Source organism: Neoarius graeffei, chromosome 26 (genome assembly GCF_027579695.1).
Source record: "Neoarius graeffei isolate fNeoGra1 chromosome 26, fNeoGra1.pri, whole genome shotgun sequence".
NCBI classification, from domain to species: domain Eukaryota; kingdom Metazoa; phylum Chordata; class Actinopteri; order Siluriformes; family Ariidae; genus Neoarius; species Neoarius graeffei.
Window position 1 is genome coordinate 37075856 of NC_083594.1, and position 16749 is coordinate 37092604.

General features: G+C 47.6%; 1 protein-coding gene across 1 annotated transcript in view; it reads right to left on the minus strand.

Annotated features, from left to right (window-relative positions):
- The window catches only part of cntn2 (contactin 2), a 194174-nt gene that overhangs the window by 13058 nt on the left and 164367 nt on the right, over positions 1-16749 (minus strand). Inside the window, exons 19-20 of the mRNA XM_060910961.1 lie at positions 2236-2422; positions 1221-1333 (exon numbers count right to left, since the gene is read on the minus strand). Of these exons, the coding sequence (XP_060766944.1) occupies positions 1221-1333; positions 2236-2422 (300 nt within the window). The remainder of the gene's footprint in view (positions 1-1220; positions 1334-2235; positions 2423-16749) is intronic.

Sequence of the window (16749 nt, forward strand, 5' to 3'; positions counted from 1 at the left end):
CGGAAAACCATACTGGGTGCCCGTGATCTTCGGACCCTTAGACGGCACTGCATCACATACAGGCATGCTTCTGTATTGGAAATCACAAGATGGGCTCAGGAATATTTCCAGAGAACATTATCTGTGAACACAATTCACCGTGCCATCCGCCATTGCCAGCTAAAACTCTATAGTTCAAAGAAGAAGCCGTGTCTAAACATGATCCAGAAGCGCAGACGTCTTCTCTGGGCCAAGGCTCATTTAAAATGGACTGTGGCAAAGTGGAAAACTGTTCTGGGGTCAGACGAAATAAAAATTTGAAGTTCTTTATGGAAATCAGGGATGCCGTGTCATTCGGACTAAAGAGGAGAAGGACGACCCAAGTTGTTATCAGCGCTCAGTTCAGAAGCCTGCATCTCTGACGGTGTGGGGTTGCATTAGTGCGTGTGGCATGGGCAGCTTACACATCTGGAAAGACACCATCAATGCTGAAAGGTATATCCAGGTTCTAGAGCAACATATGCTCCCATCCAGATGACCTCTCTTTCAGGGAAGACCTTGCATTTTCCAACATGACAATGCCAAACCACATACTGCATCAATTACAGCATCATGGCTGCGTAGAAGAAGGGTCCAAGTATTGAACTGGCCAGCCTGCAGTCCAGATCTTTCACCCATAGAAAACATTTGGGGAATCATAAAACGGAAGATACGGCAAAAAAGACCTAAGACAGTTGAGCAACTAGAATCCTACATTAGACAAGAATGGGTGAGCATTCCTATCCCTAAACTTGAGCAACTTGTCTCCTCAGTCCCCAGACGTTTACAGACTGTTGTAAAGAGAAAAGGGGATGTCTCACAGTGGTAAACATGGCCTTGTCCCAACTTTTTTGAGATGTGTTGTTGTCATGAAATTTAAAATCACCTAATTTTTCTCTTTAAATGATACATTTTCTCAGTTTAAATATTTGATATGTCATCTATGTTCTATTCTGAATAAAATATGGAATTTTGAAACTTCCACATCATTGCATTCCGTTTTTATTTACAATTTGTACTTTGTCCCAACTTTTTTGGAATCGGGGTTGTATTATTATTATTATTATTATTATTATTATTATTAAAAGACAATGTTAGGGCATTCATTAACTATACTGCACTATAATGGTTTACTTCGGTTTTAATTTAAAACATGTCTGGGAAACCAGTCCATAGATTGCCTACCCCTGTGTTCCACTTACTTTGTAGCCCTGCACTGTAGACTCATTGTCCATAGATTTAACATGATCCCACCTCACAGTTACCCATGAACCCTCTGTCTTCCACGAAACATTCCCTGGTGGACGGTTAGGGGCTGAAAATGAGAAGACATACAAATAAATTAATCAGTCTTATTCTAGTATTGACGTTCTTAATTTACAGAAACTCCATTTTAATTGGTCGGTTTAACAGGTTTATCATTCAATTTTCAGCACCAGAACAGCTAGATGCTTTGATCGATGCCTCACTTGTAAGTTGTTTTGTATAAAATTGTCTGTCAAATGAAAAAATGCAAATTTCTATGAAAAACATGGCTACATTAAAGGGGCATTTAATAAATGGTAGTGGAACCTCCAATTAATGCAAATTTTACCCAGCAATATTTTGGTTTTAATTCAGGTAAATCAGATGACACAGATGCTTTAGGTTCATTTTATCACTTTAAGAAACTGGTAAAAGTATTTGGTTCACTGTTGGGCTTTAGGGACTGAGGCCTATAAGCTCAGCAATGGTTTTACAATATGATGACATCAGTATTGTGATAAAATGTCACAATATACTTTTCTGAGATATCAAGTGTTGCAATATCTTTACCTAACATTTTTTAAAATAGTAATGACAAACTCTGATTTGAAATTTTATACCGAACCTTTAAAACTGCAGAATGCGTGCATTTATTTATTTATTGGTATTAGAATTTATTAAAAGTATTAGTATATTTAAATAATTTTTAAAACATATGTTAAAAACATTGCAGACATAAAATCTTTCATAGTTTTTTAACACTAATCTTTTGCCTTGAACTGCTTCACAAATATATATACTATGATACATATTGTGTATTGTAGTCTGCAAGTATTTTGATATATTTCTATCATATTGCCCACTTCAACTAAGCAATAACATCAGTATGATCAAAAATCCCTGAATCTTCTTCCATTTTCAACCCAGGCAATGTCAGTAAGTCAAAAAAACAAAACAAAAGAAAACTCTTACGGGGTTTCTTGGTGATGACAGTGGTGCGTGGAGAGGGTGGCCCTGTGCCAGCATTGTTATAAGCCAGAACAGTGACATGATAAAATGTATTCGGTCTTAATCCAGTCACCCGTGCAGTATTCTCCAGGCCAGCTGTTCGCACACGGTCTGCTGCAGCTTCCCTTTCATGTTGCCGCCAGTACCGGATCTACAAATAGATGAGACATCAGGAGTGCAGTGCTGATTCAAGAGTATTAAACACAGGAACATGTATGTAGATTTCAGCTCTTACAATACTTCACAAGTACAGTAGTTCAGAATAATTTATGCTGTTTTAGTACAATTAAAAGGAGCTTGTGTGGTCTGTTTGTTTTTATTCTGTCCATTTCTTTTCATTAATAAAGTGCGCTATATAGCATGATTCTATTTTATTTTTTGTCTGTGAAGATTCTCAGTCATCCAGGTCATAGTAAACTGTGGGTGGTAGAAAAGAGCAACTGGACTTGCTTGAAGATTCTTGAAAACGTTTCACCTCTCATCTGAAAGGCTTCTTCAGTTCTGTCTGATTAATAAGGAGTATCAGATATTTATCCTCTCATGGATCAGAATCAGAATTCTGATGACAAGCTCATCTAAGATGTCGTTGAGGCATCAAGTTGGTGTGGGTCACTGGAGGCTGCGTGTGAATGACAAGTCATTAGGGTGATCAGTGGATTGCCCGTTAGGGTGATCGATGGCAAGCTGACTCTGTCTGTCCTCCTGTGAGCCACCGAAAACAGCTGGGTCTTGGCGTGCACCCAGCCATCTGGGAAGTGTGCCCAAGACCACATTGTAGATGGTTGATAAATGGTGTCTTAGACCCCCATCTCTGTTAGTGATGGTCGTTCCAGGTTGACAAAAATGGCTTCTTTAACTCCTCGCTCATATCAACGATCCTCTCTGGCTAAAATGCATACATTACAATCCTGAAATGAGTGTCCTTTGTTGTTAAGATGAATGTAGACAGCAGAGTCCTGGCCTGAGGAGCTGGCTCTCCTGTGTTGAGCCATGTGCCTGTACAGCGGTTGTTTTGTTTCCCCAATGAGTCCGTGCATTCCTCACTGCACTGAATTGCATACACTACGTTGTCCTGTTTGTGTCTGGGTATTCTGTCCTTAGGGTGAACCAGTTTCTGCTTCAGGGTGTTACTGGGTCTGAAATGTACCGGAATGTTGTGTTTGTAGAAGATCCTCCTGAGTTTCTCAGATAGACCAGAAATGTAGGGAATGACGATGTTCTTGCATTTGTTCCTGTTGTCATCCTTGTCCATTATGTTCCTTTTCCTGCTCTTTAGGAAAGACCAGTTGGGAGGTATCGTTCCAATTTTAGTATATGTGCTGCAGTAGCAAGCACGGACCAGTTGGGATACCCGCAGTTCTGAAGTGCTTTCTTGATATGATTCTGCTCCTTCTCTTTTCACTCTATCGTTGTAGGAATGTTCTGAGCCCTGTGTTGCAAGGTACTAATGACCCCCAATTTATGTTCCAGTGCAGGTGGTGAGAGTCGAAAAGTAGGTACTGGTCTGTGTGTGTGGGTTTCCAGTAGACCTCAATACTAAGGCTTCTGTCTTGTCTAATGTGTACATCACAATCCAAGAAGGCTAGATTATTCCCACTGACATCCTCCCAAGTGAAGTTGATGTTGCTATCCGCTGCATTGATGTGTTTCGAGAAAGCTTCCACCTCATGGATTTTGATTTTAACCCAGGTATCATCCACGTATCTAAACCACTGGCTGGGAGCAACTCCTGCAAAAGTGGTCAAAGCTTTATGTTCCACTTCCTCCATGTAGAGATTAGCTACAATAGGGGACACCGGTAAGCCCATGGAGCATCCATGCTTCTGTCTGTAGAAACTTTCATTAAACTGGAAATAAGTGGCAGCCAGGCAGAGGTCTAGCAGGGTGTAAATCTGATCCGTGGTGAGGTTTATTCTATCCAGTAAGGCGCTATCCTGAAGGAGTCATTTTCTAACATTCGACTGCTTCTGTGGTGGGAATGCAGGTGAACAGAGACATGACATCTTAGGAAATCAAGAAAGAACTTCAGAATTGCAGGTATCCCAACTGGTCTTTCCTAAAGAGCAGGAAAAGGAACATAATGGACAAGGATGACAACAGGAACAAATACAAGAACATTGTCATTCCCTACATTTCTGGTCTATCTGAGAAACTCAGGAGGATCTTCTACAAACACAACATTCCGGTACATTTCAGACCCAGTAACACCCTGAAGCAGGAACTGGTTCACCCTTAGGACAGAATACCTAGACACAAACAGGACAACGTAGTGTATGCAATTCAGTGCAGTGAGGAATGCATGGACTCGTATATTGGGGAAACAAAACAACCGCTTTACAGGCGCATGGCTCAACACAGGAAAGCCAGCTCCTCAGGCCAGGACTCTGCTGTCTACATTCATCTTAACAACAAAGGACACTCATTTCGGGATTGTAACGTATGCATTTTAGCCAGAGAGGATCGTTGGTACCCCTCCTAGAACTGCCACCTTATTGTGGTGGAGGGGTTTGTGTGCTTGAATGATCCTAGGAGCTATGTTGTCGGGGGCATTATGCCCCTGTCAGGGTTTCCCAAGGCAGACAGGTCCTAGGTGACAGGCCAGACTAAGAGCAGTTCACCAAAACCCCTATGGAGAAAAATCCGAGGGCCGTGACGTCGCCCGGGATGACGCAGCCGGGGCCCCACCCTGGAGCCAGGCCCGGGGTTGGGGCTCGTATGCGAGCGCTTGGTGGCCGGGCCTTTGCCCATGGGGCCCGGCCGGGCTCAGCCCGAAGAGGTGACGTGGGCCCGACCTCCTGTGGGTTCACCACCCACAGAGGTAGCAGTAGGGGACTGGTGCAATGTGGATTGGGTGGCAGTCGAAGGCAGGGGCCTCGACGACCTGATCCCTGGACACAGCGGCTGGCTGTTGGGACATGGAATGTCATGTCACTGGGGGGGAAAGAGCCTGAGCTTGTGCGGGAGGTTGAGAGGTACTGGCTAGAGATAGTCGGGCTCGCCTCCACGCACAGCTTGGGCTCTGGAACCCAGCTCCTCGAGAGGGGCTGGACTCTCCACTTCTCTGGAGTCGCTCGTGGTGAGCGGCAGCAGGCTGGTGTGGGCTTGCTTATAGCTCCCCAGCTCAGCCGCCATGTGTTGGAGTTTACCCCAGTGAACGAGAGGGTCGCCTCTCTGCACCTTCGGATTGGGGAGAGGGCTCTGGCTGTTGTTTGTGCCTACGGCCCAAATAGCAGTATAGAGTATCCGGCTTTCTTGGAGTCCCTGGGAGAGGTACTGAGGAGTGCTCAGACTGGGGACTCCATTGTGTTACTGGGGGACTTCAATGCTCACGTGGGAGATGACAGTGACACCTGGATGGGCGTGGTTGGGAGGAATGGCCTCCCCGATCTGAACCCGAGTGGTGTTTTGTTATTGGACTTCTGTGCTAGTCATGGTTTGTCCATAACGAACACCATGTTCAAGCATAGGGGTGTCCATAAGTGCACGTGGCACCAGGACACCTTAGGTCGGAGGTCAATGATAGACTTTGTAGTCGTTTCATCTGATCTCTGGCCCTATGTCTTGGACACTCGGGTGAAGAGAGGGGCTGAGCTGTCAACTGATCACCACCTGGTGGTGAGTTGGATCCGCTGGCAGAGGAGGAAGCTGGACAGACCTGGCAGGCCCAAACGTATGGTGAGGGTCTGCTGGGAACGTCTGGCCGAGCACTCTGTTGGGGAGGTCTTTAACTCCCACCTCCAGGAGAGCTTTTCCCAGCTTCCGAGGGAGGCAGGGGACATGGAGTCTGAGTGGACCATGTTCTCTACCTCCATTGTGGACACAGCTGTTCAGAGCTGTGGCCGCAAGGTCTCCGGTGCCTGTCATGGAGGCAATCCCCGAACCCGGTGGTGGACACCGGAAGTAAGGGATGCCGTCAAGCTGAAGAAGGAGTCCTATCAGGCCATGTTAACCTCCAGGACTCCCGAGGCAGCTGACGGGTATCGGCAGCCCAGGCGTGCTGCAGCTCGGGCAGTTGCGGAGGCAAAAACTCGGAACTGGGAGGAGTTCGGGGAGGCCATGGAGAAGGACTATCAGTCGGCCTCGAAGAAATTCTGGCAAACCATCCGGCACCTCAGGAGGGGGAAGCAGTACTCTGCCAACACTGTTTACAGTGCGGGTGGGGAGCTGTTGACCTCTACTGGGGACATTGTCGGGCGGTGGAAGGAATACTTTGAGGATCTCCTCAATCCCACCATCATGTCTTCCACTGAGGAGACTGAGGCTGATGACTCAGAGGTGGACTCGTCCATTACCCAAGCCGAAGTCACTGAGGTGGTTTGCAATCTCCTTGGTGGCAAGGCACCAGGGGTGGATGAGATCTGCCCTGAGTATCTCAAGTCTCTGGATGTTGTGGGGCTGTCTTGGTTGACACGCCTCTGCAACATCGCGTGGCCATCAGGGACAGTGCCTCTGGAGTGGCAGACTGGGGTGGTGGTCCCTCTTTTTAAGAAAGGGGACCGGAGAGTGTGCTCCAATTATAGGGGAATCACACTTCTCAGCCTCCCAGGGAAGGTTTACTCCAGGGTACTGGAGAGGAGAATTCGACCAATAGTTGAACCTCGGATCCAGGAGGAACAATGCGGTTTTCGTCCTGGTCACGGAACACTGGACCAGCTCTATACCCTTCATAGGGTGCTCGAGGGTTCATGGGAGTTTGCCCAACCAGTCCACATGTGCTTTGTGGATCTGGAGAAGGCATTCGACCGTGTCCCCCATAGTATTCTGTGGGGGGTGCTTCGGGAGTATGGGGTTCAGGGCTCTTTGCTAAGGGCTGTCCGGTCCCTGTACGAACGGAGCAGGAGTCTGGTTCGCATTGCCGGCAGTAAGTGAGACCTGTTCCCAGTGCATGTTGGACTCCGGCAGGGCTGCCCTTTGTCACCGGTTCTGTTCATAATTTTTATGGACAGAATTTCTAGGCGCAGCCAGGGGCCAGAAGGAATCCTGTTTGGGAACCACAGGATTTCATCTCTGCTTTTTGCGGATGATGTTGTCCTGTTGGCTTCTTCAAACCAGGACCTTCAGCATGCACTGGGGCGGTTTGCAGTCGAGTGTGAAGCGGCTGGGATGAGAATCAGCACCTCCAAGTCTGAGGCCATGGTTCTCGACCGGAAAAGGGTGGCTTGCCCTCTCCAGGTTGGTGGAGAAGTTCTGCCTCAAGTGGAGGAGTTTAAGTATCTCGGGATCTTTTTTCACGAGTGAGGGAAGGATGGAGCGTGAGATCGACAGGTGGATCGGTGCAGCCTCCGCAGTGATGCGGTCGCTTTACCGGTCCGTCGTGGTGAAGAAGGAGCTGAGCCAAAAGGCGAAGCTCTCAATTTACCGGTCGGTCTACGTTCCGACTCTCACCTATGGTCATGAGCTTTGGGTAATGACCGAAAGGACAAGATCGCGGATACAAGTGGCCGAAATGAGTTTCCTTCGCAGGGTGGCTGGGCGCTCCCTTAGAGATAGGGTGAGAAGCACAGTCACTCGGGAGGAGCTCGGAGTAGAGCCGCTGCTCCTCCACATCGAGAGGAATCAGCTGAGGTGGCTCGGGCATCTTTTTCGGATGCCTTCTGGACGCCTCCCTGGGGAGGTGTTCCAGGCATGTCCCCCCGGGAGGAGGCCCCGGGGAAGACCCAGGACATGCTGGAGGGACTATGTCTCTCGGCTGGCCTGGGAACGCCTCGGTGTTCTTCCCGAGGAGCTGGCCAAGGTGTCTGGGGAAAGGGAAGTTTGGGCTTCCCTGCTTAGACTGCTGTCTCCGTGACCCGGTCCCGGATAAAGCGGAAGAAGACGAGACGAGATGAGACGAGGATCGTTGGTATGAGCGAGGAGTTCAAGAAGCCATTTTTGTCAACCTGGAACAACCATCACTGAACAGAGGTGGGGGTCTAAGACATCATTTATCAACCATCTACAATGCGGTTTTGGGCACACTTCCCAGACGGCTGGGTGCACGCCAAGACCCAGCTGTTTTTGGTGCTCACAGGAGGACAGACAGAGTCAGCTTGCCATTGATCACCCTAACGGGCAATCCATTGATCACGCTAATGACTCGTCGTTCACACCCAGCCTCCAGTGACCCACACCAACATGATGCCTCAACGACACCTTAGACGAGCTTGTCATCAGAATTCTGTTTCTGATCCATGAGAGGATAAATATCTGATACTCCTTATTAGTCAGACAGAACTGAAGAAGCCTTTCGGATGAGAGGTGAAACATTTTCAAGAATCTTCAAGCAAGTCCAGTTGCTCTTTACTACCACCCACAGTTTATTTTATTTTTTCCACAGCTAAAATCTTGTAGTCACTTGTTTTTCAACAGATCATCTCATCTCATCTCATTATCTCTAGCCGCTTTATCCTTCTACAGGGTCGCAGGCAAGCTGGAGCCTATCCCAGCTGACTACGGGCGAAAGGCGGGGTACACCCTGGACAAGTCGCCAGGTCATCACAGGGCTGACACATAGACACAGACAACCATTCACACTCACATTCACACCTACGGTCAATTTAGAGTCACCAGTTAACCTAACCTGCATGTCTTTGGACTGTGGGGGAAACCGGAGCACCCGGAGGAAACCCACGTGGACACGGGGAGAACATGCAAACTCCACACAGAAAGGCCCTCGCCGGCCCCGGGGCTCGAACCCAGGACCTTCTTGCTGTGAGGCGACAGCGCTAACCACTACACCACCGTGCCGCCCTCAACAGACCATAACAAACATTAAAATTTTTAGGCTTTTTTAATAACTTGACAAGAGACTAAACATTATGTGAACACAATGTCCATTAAAAAAAAAATATATATATATATATATATATATATATATATATATATATATATATATATATATATATATATATTGCCCACAACAGCTCATCAAAATCATTTACAATATTATATATTACCCTTTGATCTAGTCTCAATCCAAAACACAGGTCATGTAGGAGTTTCTACCTACAGGGATGGATTAAAGATTATGCATGTGCATTAGTCAGCAATATATGTGCACCACTTGGCATCAGTCATGGAGTGTTTGTTTACTTTACAGCTAGCCGGCTACATGGGCAAAAGCCACACTTAACCAACAGACTAATAGTTCAGGATCCGACCATTTGTGGTAAGCAGCGATGCTTACCTGACCTAATTATCTGTATTCTCGTGATGTTTTGTGTTTTTCATGTGCAAGTGACATCATGCTTGATGTCCCAACCCGGAAGTCTGCCATGTTGGATGATAAAAAACAACCAGGAAGCAGCGCTTTACATGTGAGTTGCTGCAATACTTTGTGATTTTCTTTTGATTTCTTTGCCTTTGAAGAAAGACAATGCCTACTTTGTGTGTGGGATATAATTGCGGCAATATTGCTTGTGGCAGCAGGGGCATGACCAAGCATTGGTTTGTGAATGGAGGGCAGGGTCAGGGAAGGTGAGTGGCAAAGTCAATGCACCTGTTGTCAATTAATGTTATGTGTGTGTGTGTGTTTGCTGTAGTGACAGCGGAGGATAGAAAAAGAGGGAGAGAGCAAAGAGAAGGGAGCTCTCCCAACCAGAACACATGTGTGCACGTATGTGTCTGAATAGTGAGCGAGTGAATGAATGAAGCTGAAAAGCAATAATCTTAAAAATAAAGTGTGTGTGAACATCATCTCCTGCCTGCTGTACTTCAGTACTCCACCCAATTCAGGGCTTAATACAGTGGTGCTGAAACCCGGGATACTGAAGGGAATCACCCATGGAGTCCTCCCCATTCAAGGACCTCATCCATGCCCTCGCTACCGCCCAACAAAACCAGCATCAAGCACTGATCACCCTCTGAAAGGAGCAGGAACAACACTTTGAAGCCTTGATGCTGGCCCAGCAGGAGTATAGCCAAGTGTTCTGGCACCTGCTCATATCGGCAGGGTCCTCGACCGCCATGGCAGCAGACCCTCCCCATGTGACCCTCACAAAGATGGGGCCACATAATGATCTGGAAGCTTTCATTGCTCTCTTCAAGCAAGCAGCTGAAGCGTGGGGGTGGCCGGTTGAGCAGCACATGGCGTGCCTACTTCCATTACTGACTGTCGAGGTGCAGCTTGCCATGCAGCAGGTCCCCGCCAACAGCTGGTTTATATACACAGACCTGAAATGAGTCATCCTGCAGCGTGTCAGCCACTCCCTGGAACAACATCGTCAGTGCTCCTGGATGCTGACATTGGACAAGGTCGGCCAGCCGTTTGCATCCAGCCAACAGCTCCGGGACACCTGCCGGCAGTGGCTAAGGCCAGATGACCACGACACCGAAGGGATCATTGATCTGGTGACACTGGAGCAGTTCATTACGCGTCTTCTGGAAGAAATGGTGGAGTGGGTCCAGTGTCATTGCCTGGCGTTGCTGGATCAAGCCACTGAGTTGGCAGAGGACCATCTAGCAGCGGTTCCAGTGGCAGGCGGACGTGTTGCTTCTTCTCTTTTTCTCTCTCCTTCTCCTCCCCCTCCCTCCCCTTCCTGTCCCCACCCCGTTCCCCCACCATGGAGACGGGGGCCGGCTCCCCCCCAGCCGGCCCACTGCAACCGTGGTGTCCTCCTGTCTTCTCCTTCCACGTCTTTGTCTTCTCCCCCTCAGGTGAGTGATACCCATAACACTGGTGCAGAGGTGAAGTCTGGCCTGGTATGCTGGTGCTGCTGGGAGCCCGGGCATCTCCATGGTCAGTGTTCCGCGATGGAGTTGGGAGCCATGGTCCGGATCCCTGATGTGCCAGAGACCGCCCCCAATCTGGCTGGAGCGTATCATATACTGGTGAGTGTCCAAGGGGATATGTATTACACATTGGTGGATTCCAGCTGTAATCAGACAACAATCCACCAAAGCCTGGTGCAAGGTGAGGCAATGGGGAGAGCACAAGTGGTGAAGATTTTGTGTGTGCAAGGGGATGTTCACAAATATCCACTAGTGTCCATCCACATTCTATTTCAGGGAGAAAAAAACACAGTTTAATGGCGGTGGTTAATCCACATCTTACCCACCCGCTGATTTTGGGAACTGATTGGCCAGGGTTCAGAGGATTAACGGAGCATACAGTAGGGGATGGGTCCTGCAAAAATGCATCATGGGGAGATCTCAGTGTGGTATTGACTGGGGAAGCTGTCACAGAGCCATCTACGTCAGCACCACATCAGGGCACGGCAAGGAGTGAGGAGCAGCTTGCCTCTCCTCCCTCTCTTGAAGATTCCCTAGAGGATTTCCCATTAGAGCAGTCATGAGACGAGACTCTGCATCACACCTTTGACCAAGTGAGAGTAATTGATGGTCAAACTTTCCAGCCAAATGCAGCATCGGCCTTCCCGTATTTCACTATTATTAAGGATAGACTGTATCGAGTGATACAGGACACTCAAACCGGTGAACAATTAACACAATTGTTAATTCCTAAGAGCCATAGGGAACTTGTGTTCCATGCAGCTCACTTTAATCCCATGGCTGGACACTTCAGGCAGGATAAAACACTAGCCCGAATAATGGCCCAGTTCTATTGGCCAGGGATTCGCTGGGACATTCGTTGGTGGTGTGCTGCATGCTGCAAATGCCAATTAGTAAATCCCATGGCCACTCCAAAAGCGCCTTTGCACCCACTCCCCCTAATCGAGACCCCCTTCGAGAGAATTGGTATGGATCTCATTGGGCCATTAGATCGGTCAGCACAAGGATATCACTTTATTTTAGTTCTGGTGGACTATGCAACGTGATATCCGGAAGCAGAGCCTCTCCGTAATATCTCTGCACACAGTATTGCAGAAGTGCTCTTCTGTGTTATCTCCTGGGTCGGGATTCCAAAAGAAATCCTGATGGACCAAGGCACTACATTTATGTCATTCACACTGCGTGAACTGTATGAGTTGATGGGGATCAAATCTATTCGCACCAACGTCTATCACCCACAAACGCATGGTTTAGTAGAGCACTTTAATCAGACACTGAAAAGTTTAATTTGGAAATTTGTAAGTGAAGATGCAAGTAATTGGGATAAATGGCTCAAGCCCGTTATTCGCAGTACAAGAGGTCCTGCAGGCCTCCATGGGATTTTCACAGTTCGAGTTATTATATGGGTGAAAGCCACACGGCATTTTGGACGTGCTGCAGGAAAATTGGGAGGAGGGACCTTCGACTAGTAAGAACAAAATTTAATATGTTCATGCGTGCAAAGCTCCACACCCTCACGTGCTTAACCCAGGAGAATTTATGACAGGCACAAGAATGACAGGGGCACGTGCCTTAGGGAGTTCACTCTGGGAGACAAAGTACTCATGTTACTGCCCACGTTGAGCTCCAAATTAGTTGCCAAGTGGCAAGGGCCTTTCAAGGTCACACAGCGAGTGGGGGACATCAACTATGAGGTGAGGTGAACGGACAGGGGCAGGGCTCTGCAAATATACCACCTCAACCTATTAAAACATTGGAACAAGGGGGTCCCTGCGGTGTTGGCGTCAGTACTTCCAGAGATGGTGGAGCTGGGGCTGGAGATAGAAACAATGAAAGCAACAACTCAACCTGCTCCGGTCCCTTGTGGAGACTACTTCTCACTGGCCTAACTCACAGAGGTTGCCAAGTTGCAAGAGGAGTTTTCTGATATGTTTTGAATGAATGAATGAATGAATGAATGAATGAATGAATGAACCCTTTATTATCACTAGCCACAAGTACCAGTGAAACTGACCATCAACCTGTCCTTACATACACACATACACACAATTGACAGAGGGGAAGTAGACAGGACAGGAAGACAGGGATGAAAAGAAAAAAAAACAGAGTAACATGAGGAGAGGGGAGGAGAAAAAAAGCAACCCCCACACTATGTTTCTGTGAGGAGTACAGTGTGGGAACATTAAAAAAAAACACCTCAGCACATAAGCACAAAAAAACACAAGTACACTTTACAACATGAAGACTCGGGACTTGAGGGGGAGAGGGGGTGGGGGGGGGCGATCAGGGGTGGGGGGTAAGGGGGAGGGGGTGGGAGAAGGGAGGAGGTATACGTAACCCAGCGCAAGCAAGCAGCCGTCCGCTCCTGCAGCCATGATGGCGCTGGTCACGCACCCGCTTGTCACACTGGGGGTAAAAGTGGTGACCGTGGAAAGATGGGGGAGGAATACGAGAGTGTCTCACAGCAGTGACCTTCAGGGGGAGATGTTGTCCCAGCAATGGCCTTGGCCAAGGCCAGTGCTGTCTGAGGGAGCCAAAAGCAGATAAGATTGGGATTATTTGGTCTGGCAAGTAGACGCATTCTTTTACACGACCACTCTGTCTGTCCATTCTGGTCTTTGAATCAATCCATTTCCTTTGCAAAGAAGTTTTCTCCCCTTCCTGGCTGCACCCACCTCATAGAACACCACATTGAAACACCCCCAGGAGTGGTGATGCGTAGCTGCCATTACTGCTTACCCGAACACAAAAAGGTGGTTTGGGATGAACTCAAGGCCATGCTCGACGTGGGCATAATTGAGGAGACACACAGTGACTGGAGCAGCCCAGCGGTCCGGTTCTGTGTGAACTACAGAAAATTTGATGCGTACCCAATGCCTCACATTGATGAGTTGCTCGATCAGTTAGGCATTGCTCACTTTTATTCAACACTGGATTTAACGAAGAGATATTGGCAGATCCTCTTGACTCTATCCTGAGAAAAAAAAATGGCCTTTTCTACACTATTTGGATTACACCAGTCTGTCACATTTCCTTTTGGGTTATTTGGGGCTCCCACTACATTTCATGGACAAGATCCTCCTGCCCCATGCCACCTATGCGGTAGCATACCTCGATGACATTATTGTGTATAGCAATGATTGGCTGCGGCACCTTGAACACCTTCGGGCCATCCTACAGTCACTGAGGTGTGCGGGTCTCACAGCTAACCTGAAAAAGTGTGCAATTGGGTGGAAGTACGGTATCTGGGTTTCCACTTGGGTCATGGGTAGGTGCGTCCCCAAATTGACAAGACTGCAGTGATTGCAGCCTGCCCGAGGCCCAAGACCATAAAGGGTGTGAGACAGTTCCTGGGGCTGGCTAGCTACTATCGTAGGTTCATACCTAATATTTTGGATGTCACCAGCCTGCTGACTGATCTCACTAAAAAGGGAGCACCAGATCCAGTCCAGTGGATGGAGCAGTGCCAACAGGCTTTCACCAAGGTAAAAGCTACACTGTGTGGGGGGCCACTTTTACAATCCCCTGACTTCTCTCTCCCCTTAATTTTGTAGATGGAGGCATCAGACAGAGGGCTGGGGGCTGTTTTGTCCCAGGAGGTGGAGGGCAAGGAAAGTCCCATGCTGTATATCAACCGCAAGCTCTCGATGCGTGAAAGTAAGCACAGCACCATCGAAAAGAAGTGCCTGTACATCAAGTGGACACTCCTCATCCTCCGATACTACCTTTTGGGGTGCCCTCTCAACCTCTGTTCTGACCATGAGCCCCTCCAGTGGCTCCACTGCATGAAAGTATCTCACCCTCCAGCCATTTAAATTTGAAGGGGTCCATATGCCAGGCCACAGATGGTAGTGATTTACTTCCTGTCCTGTCGGGGGGGTCCACTGCAGGCCAGATGGCTCCCCGGCCTGAATCGGGTGGTGGGGGTATGTGGCAGCGGGGTCGTGGCCAAGCGGCAGTCAGGGAAGGTGAGTGGCAAAGTCAATTCACCTATTGACAATTAATGTTGTGTGTGTGTGTGTGTGTGTGTGTTTGTTGCAGTGTCGACAGAGGGTAGAAAAAGAGAGAGAGAGTGAAGAAAAGGGAGCTCTTCCGACAAGAACACGTGTGCGTGTGTCTGAATAGTGAGCGAGTGAGCGAGTGAAAGAATGAAGCTGAAAAGCGATAATCTTAAAAATAAAGTGTGCGAACATCATCTCCCGCCTGTCTTGCTTCAGTACTCCACCCACTTCAGGGCTTACTACAATGCTACTCATGACAAAGAGGAACAGTTCTTCAGAGTTTCCAAAATAATTAAAAACAGCAACAAAACAGATGAAGAACTGTCCAGAGAATGCCATGCGCTGTGGTTCAAAAACATACATTGTAAGGACTTAACTGAGGAAAAAAGCTACAGTGGTGCTTGAAAGTTTGTGAACCCTTTAGAATTTTCTATATTTCTGCATAAATAGGACCTAAAACATCATCAGATTTTCACACAAGTCCTAAAAGTAGATAAAGAGAACCCAGTTAAACAAATGAGACAAAAATATTATACTTGGTTATTTATTTATTGAGGAAAATGATCCAATATTACATATCTGTGAGTGGCAAAAGTATGTGAACCTCTAGGATTAGCAGTTAATTTGAAGGTGAAATTTGAGTCAGGTGTTTTCAATCAATGGGGTGGAAATCAGGTGTGAGTGGGCACCCTGTTTTATTTAAAGAACAGGGCTCTATCAAAGTCTGATCTTCACAACACGTTTGTGGAAGTGTATCATGGCACGAACAAAGGAGATTTCTGAAGACCTCAGAGAAAAGCATTGTTGATGCTCATCAGGCTGGAAAGGGTTACAAAACCATCTCTAAAGAGTTTGGACTTCACCAATCCACAGACAGACAGATTGTGTACAAATGGAGGAAATTCAATACCACTGTTACCCTCCTCAGGAGTGGTTAACTAACAAAGATCACTCCAAGAGCAAGGCATATAATAGTCAGAAAGGCCACAAAGGACCCCAGGGTAACTTCTAAGCAATTGAAGGCCTTGCTCAAATTGGCTAATGTTAATGTTTATGAGTCCACCATCAGGAGAACACTGAACAACAATGGTGTGCATGGCGGGGTTGCAAGGAGAAAGTCACTGCTCTCCAAAAAGAACAGACCGACTAGTGGCCTAGTGGTAGCGTGTCCACCTCTCGATCGGGAGATCGTGAGTTCTATTCACGGTTGGGTCATACCAAAGACCATCATAAAAATGGTACCTACCGCCATCTGGCAAGGCATGCTGCAATACAGATGTTCATGGGGAGTTAAACTCTCGTGGTTACCAGAGGACTAGCCCCCCACTGTAACCCTAGCTATGTAATAGGCGAGAGGCCGAGGGCTATGGAAACAGAGATCGGCGCCGCCTGATGCGCCACATACAGGTTGGGCCTGGTTAGTACTTGAGTGGGAGACTGCCTCCAGGTATACCAGGTACTGTAAGGCGTGGGAAGGACTTTGACTCCAAAAAGAACATTGCTGTTCATCTGCAGTTTGCTAAACATCACGTGGACAATCCAGAAGGCTATTGGAAAAATGTTTTGTGCATGGATGAGACCAAAATAGAACTTTTTGTTTTAAATGGGAAGCGTTATGTTTGCAGAAAGGAAAACACTGCATTACAGCATAAGAACCTTATCCCATCTGTGAAACATGGTGGTGGTAGTATCATGGTTTGGGCCTGTTTTGCTTCATCTGGGCCAGCATGGCTTGCCATCATTAATGGAACAATGAATTCTGAATTAT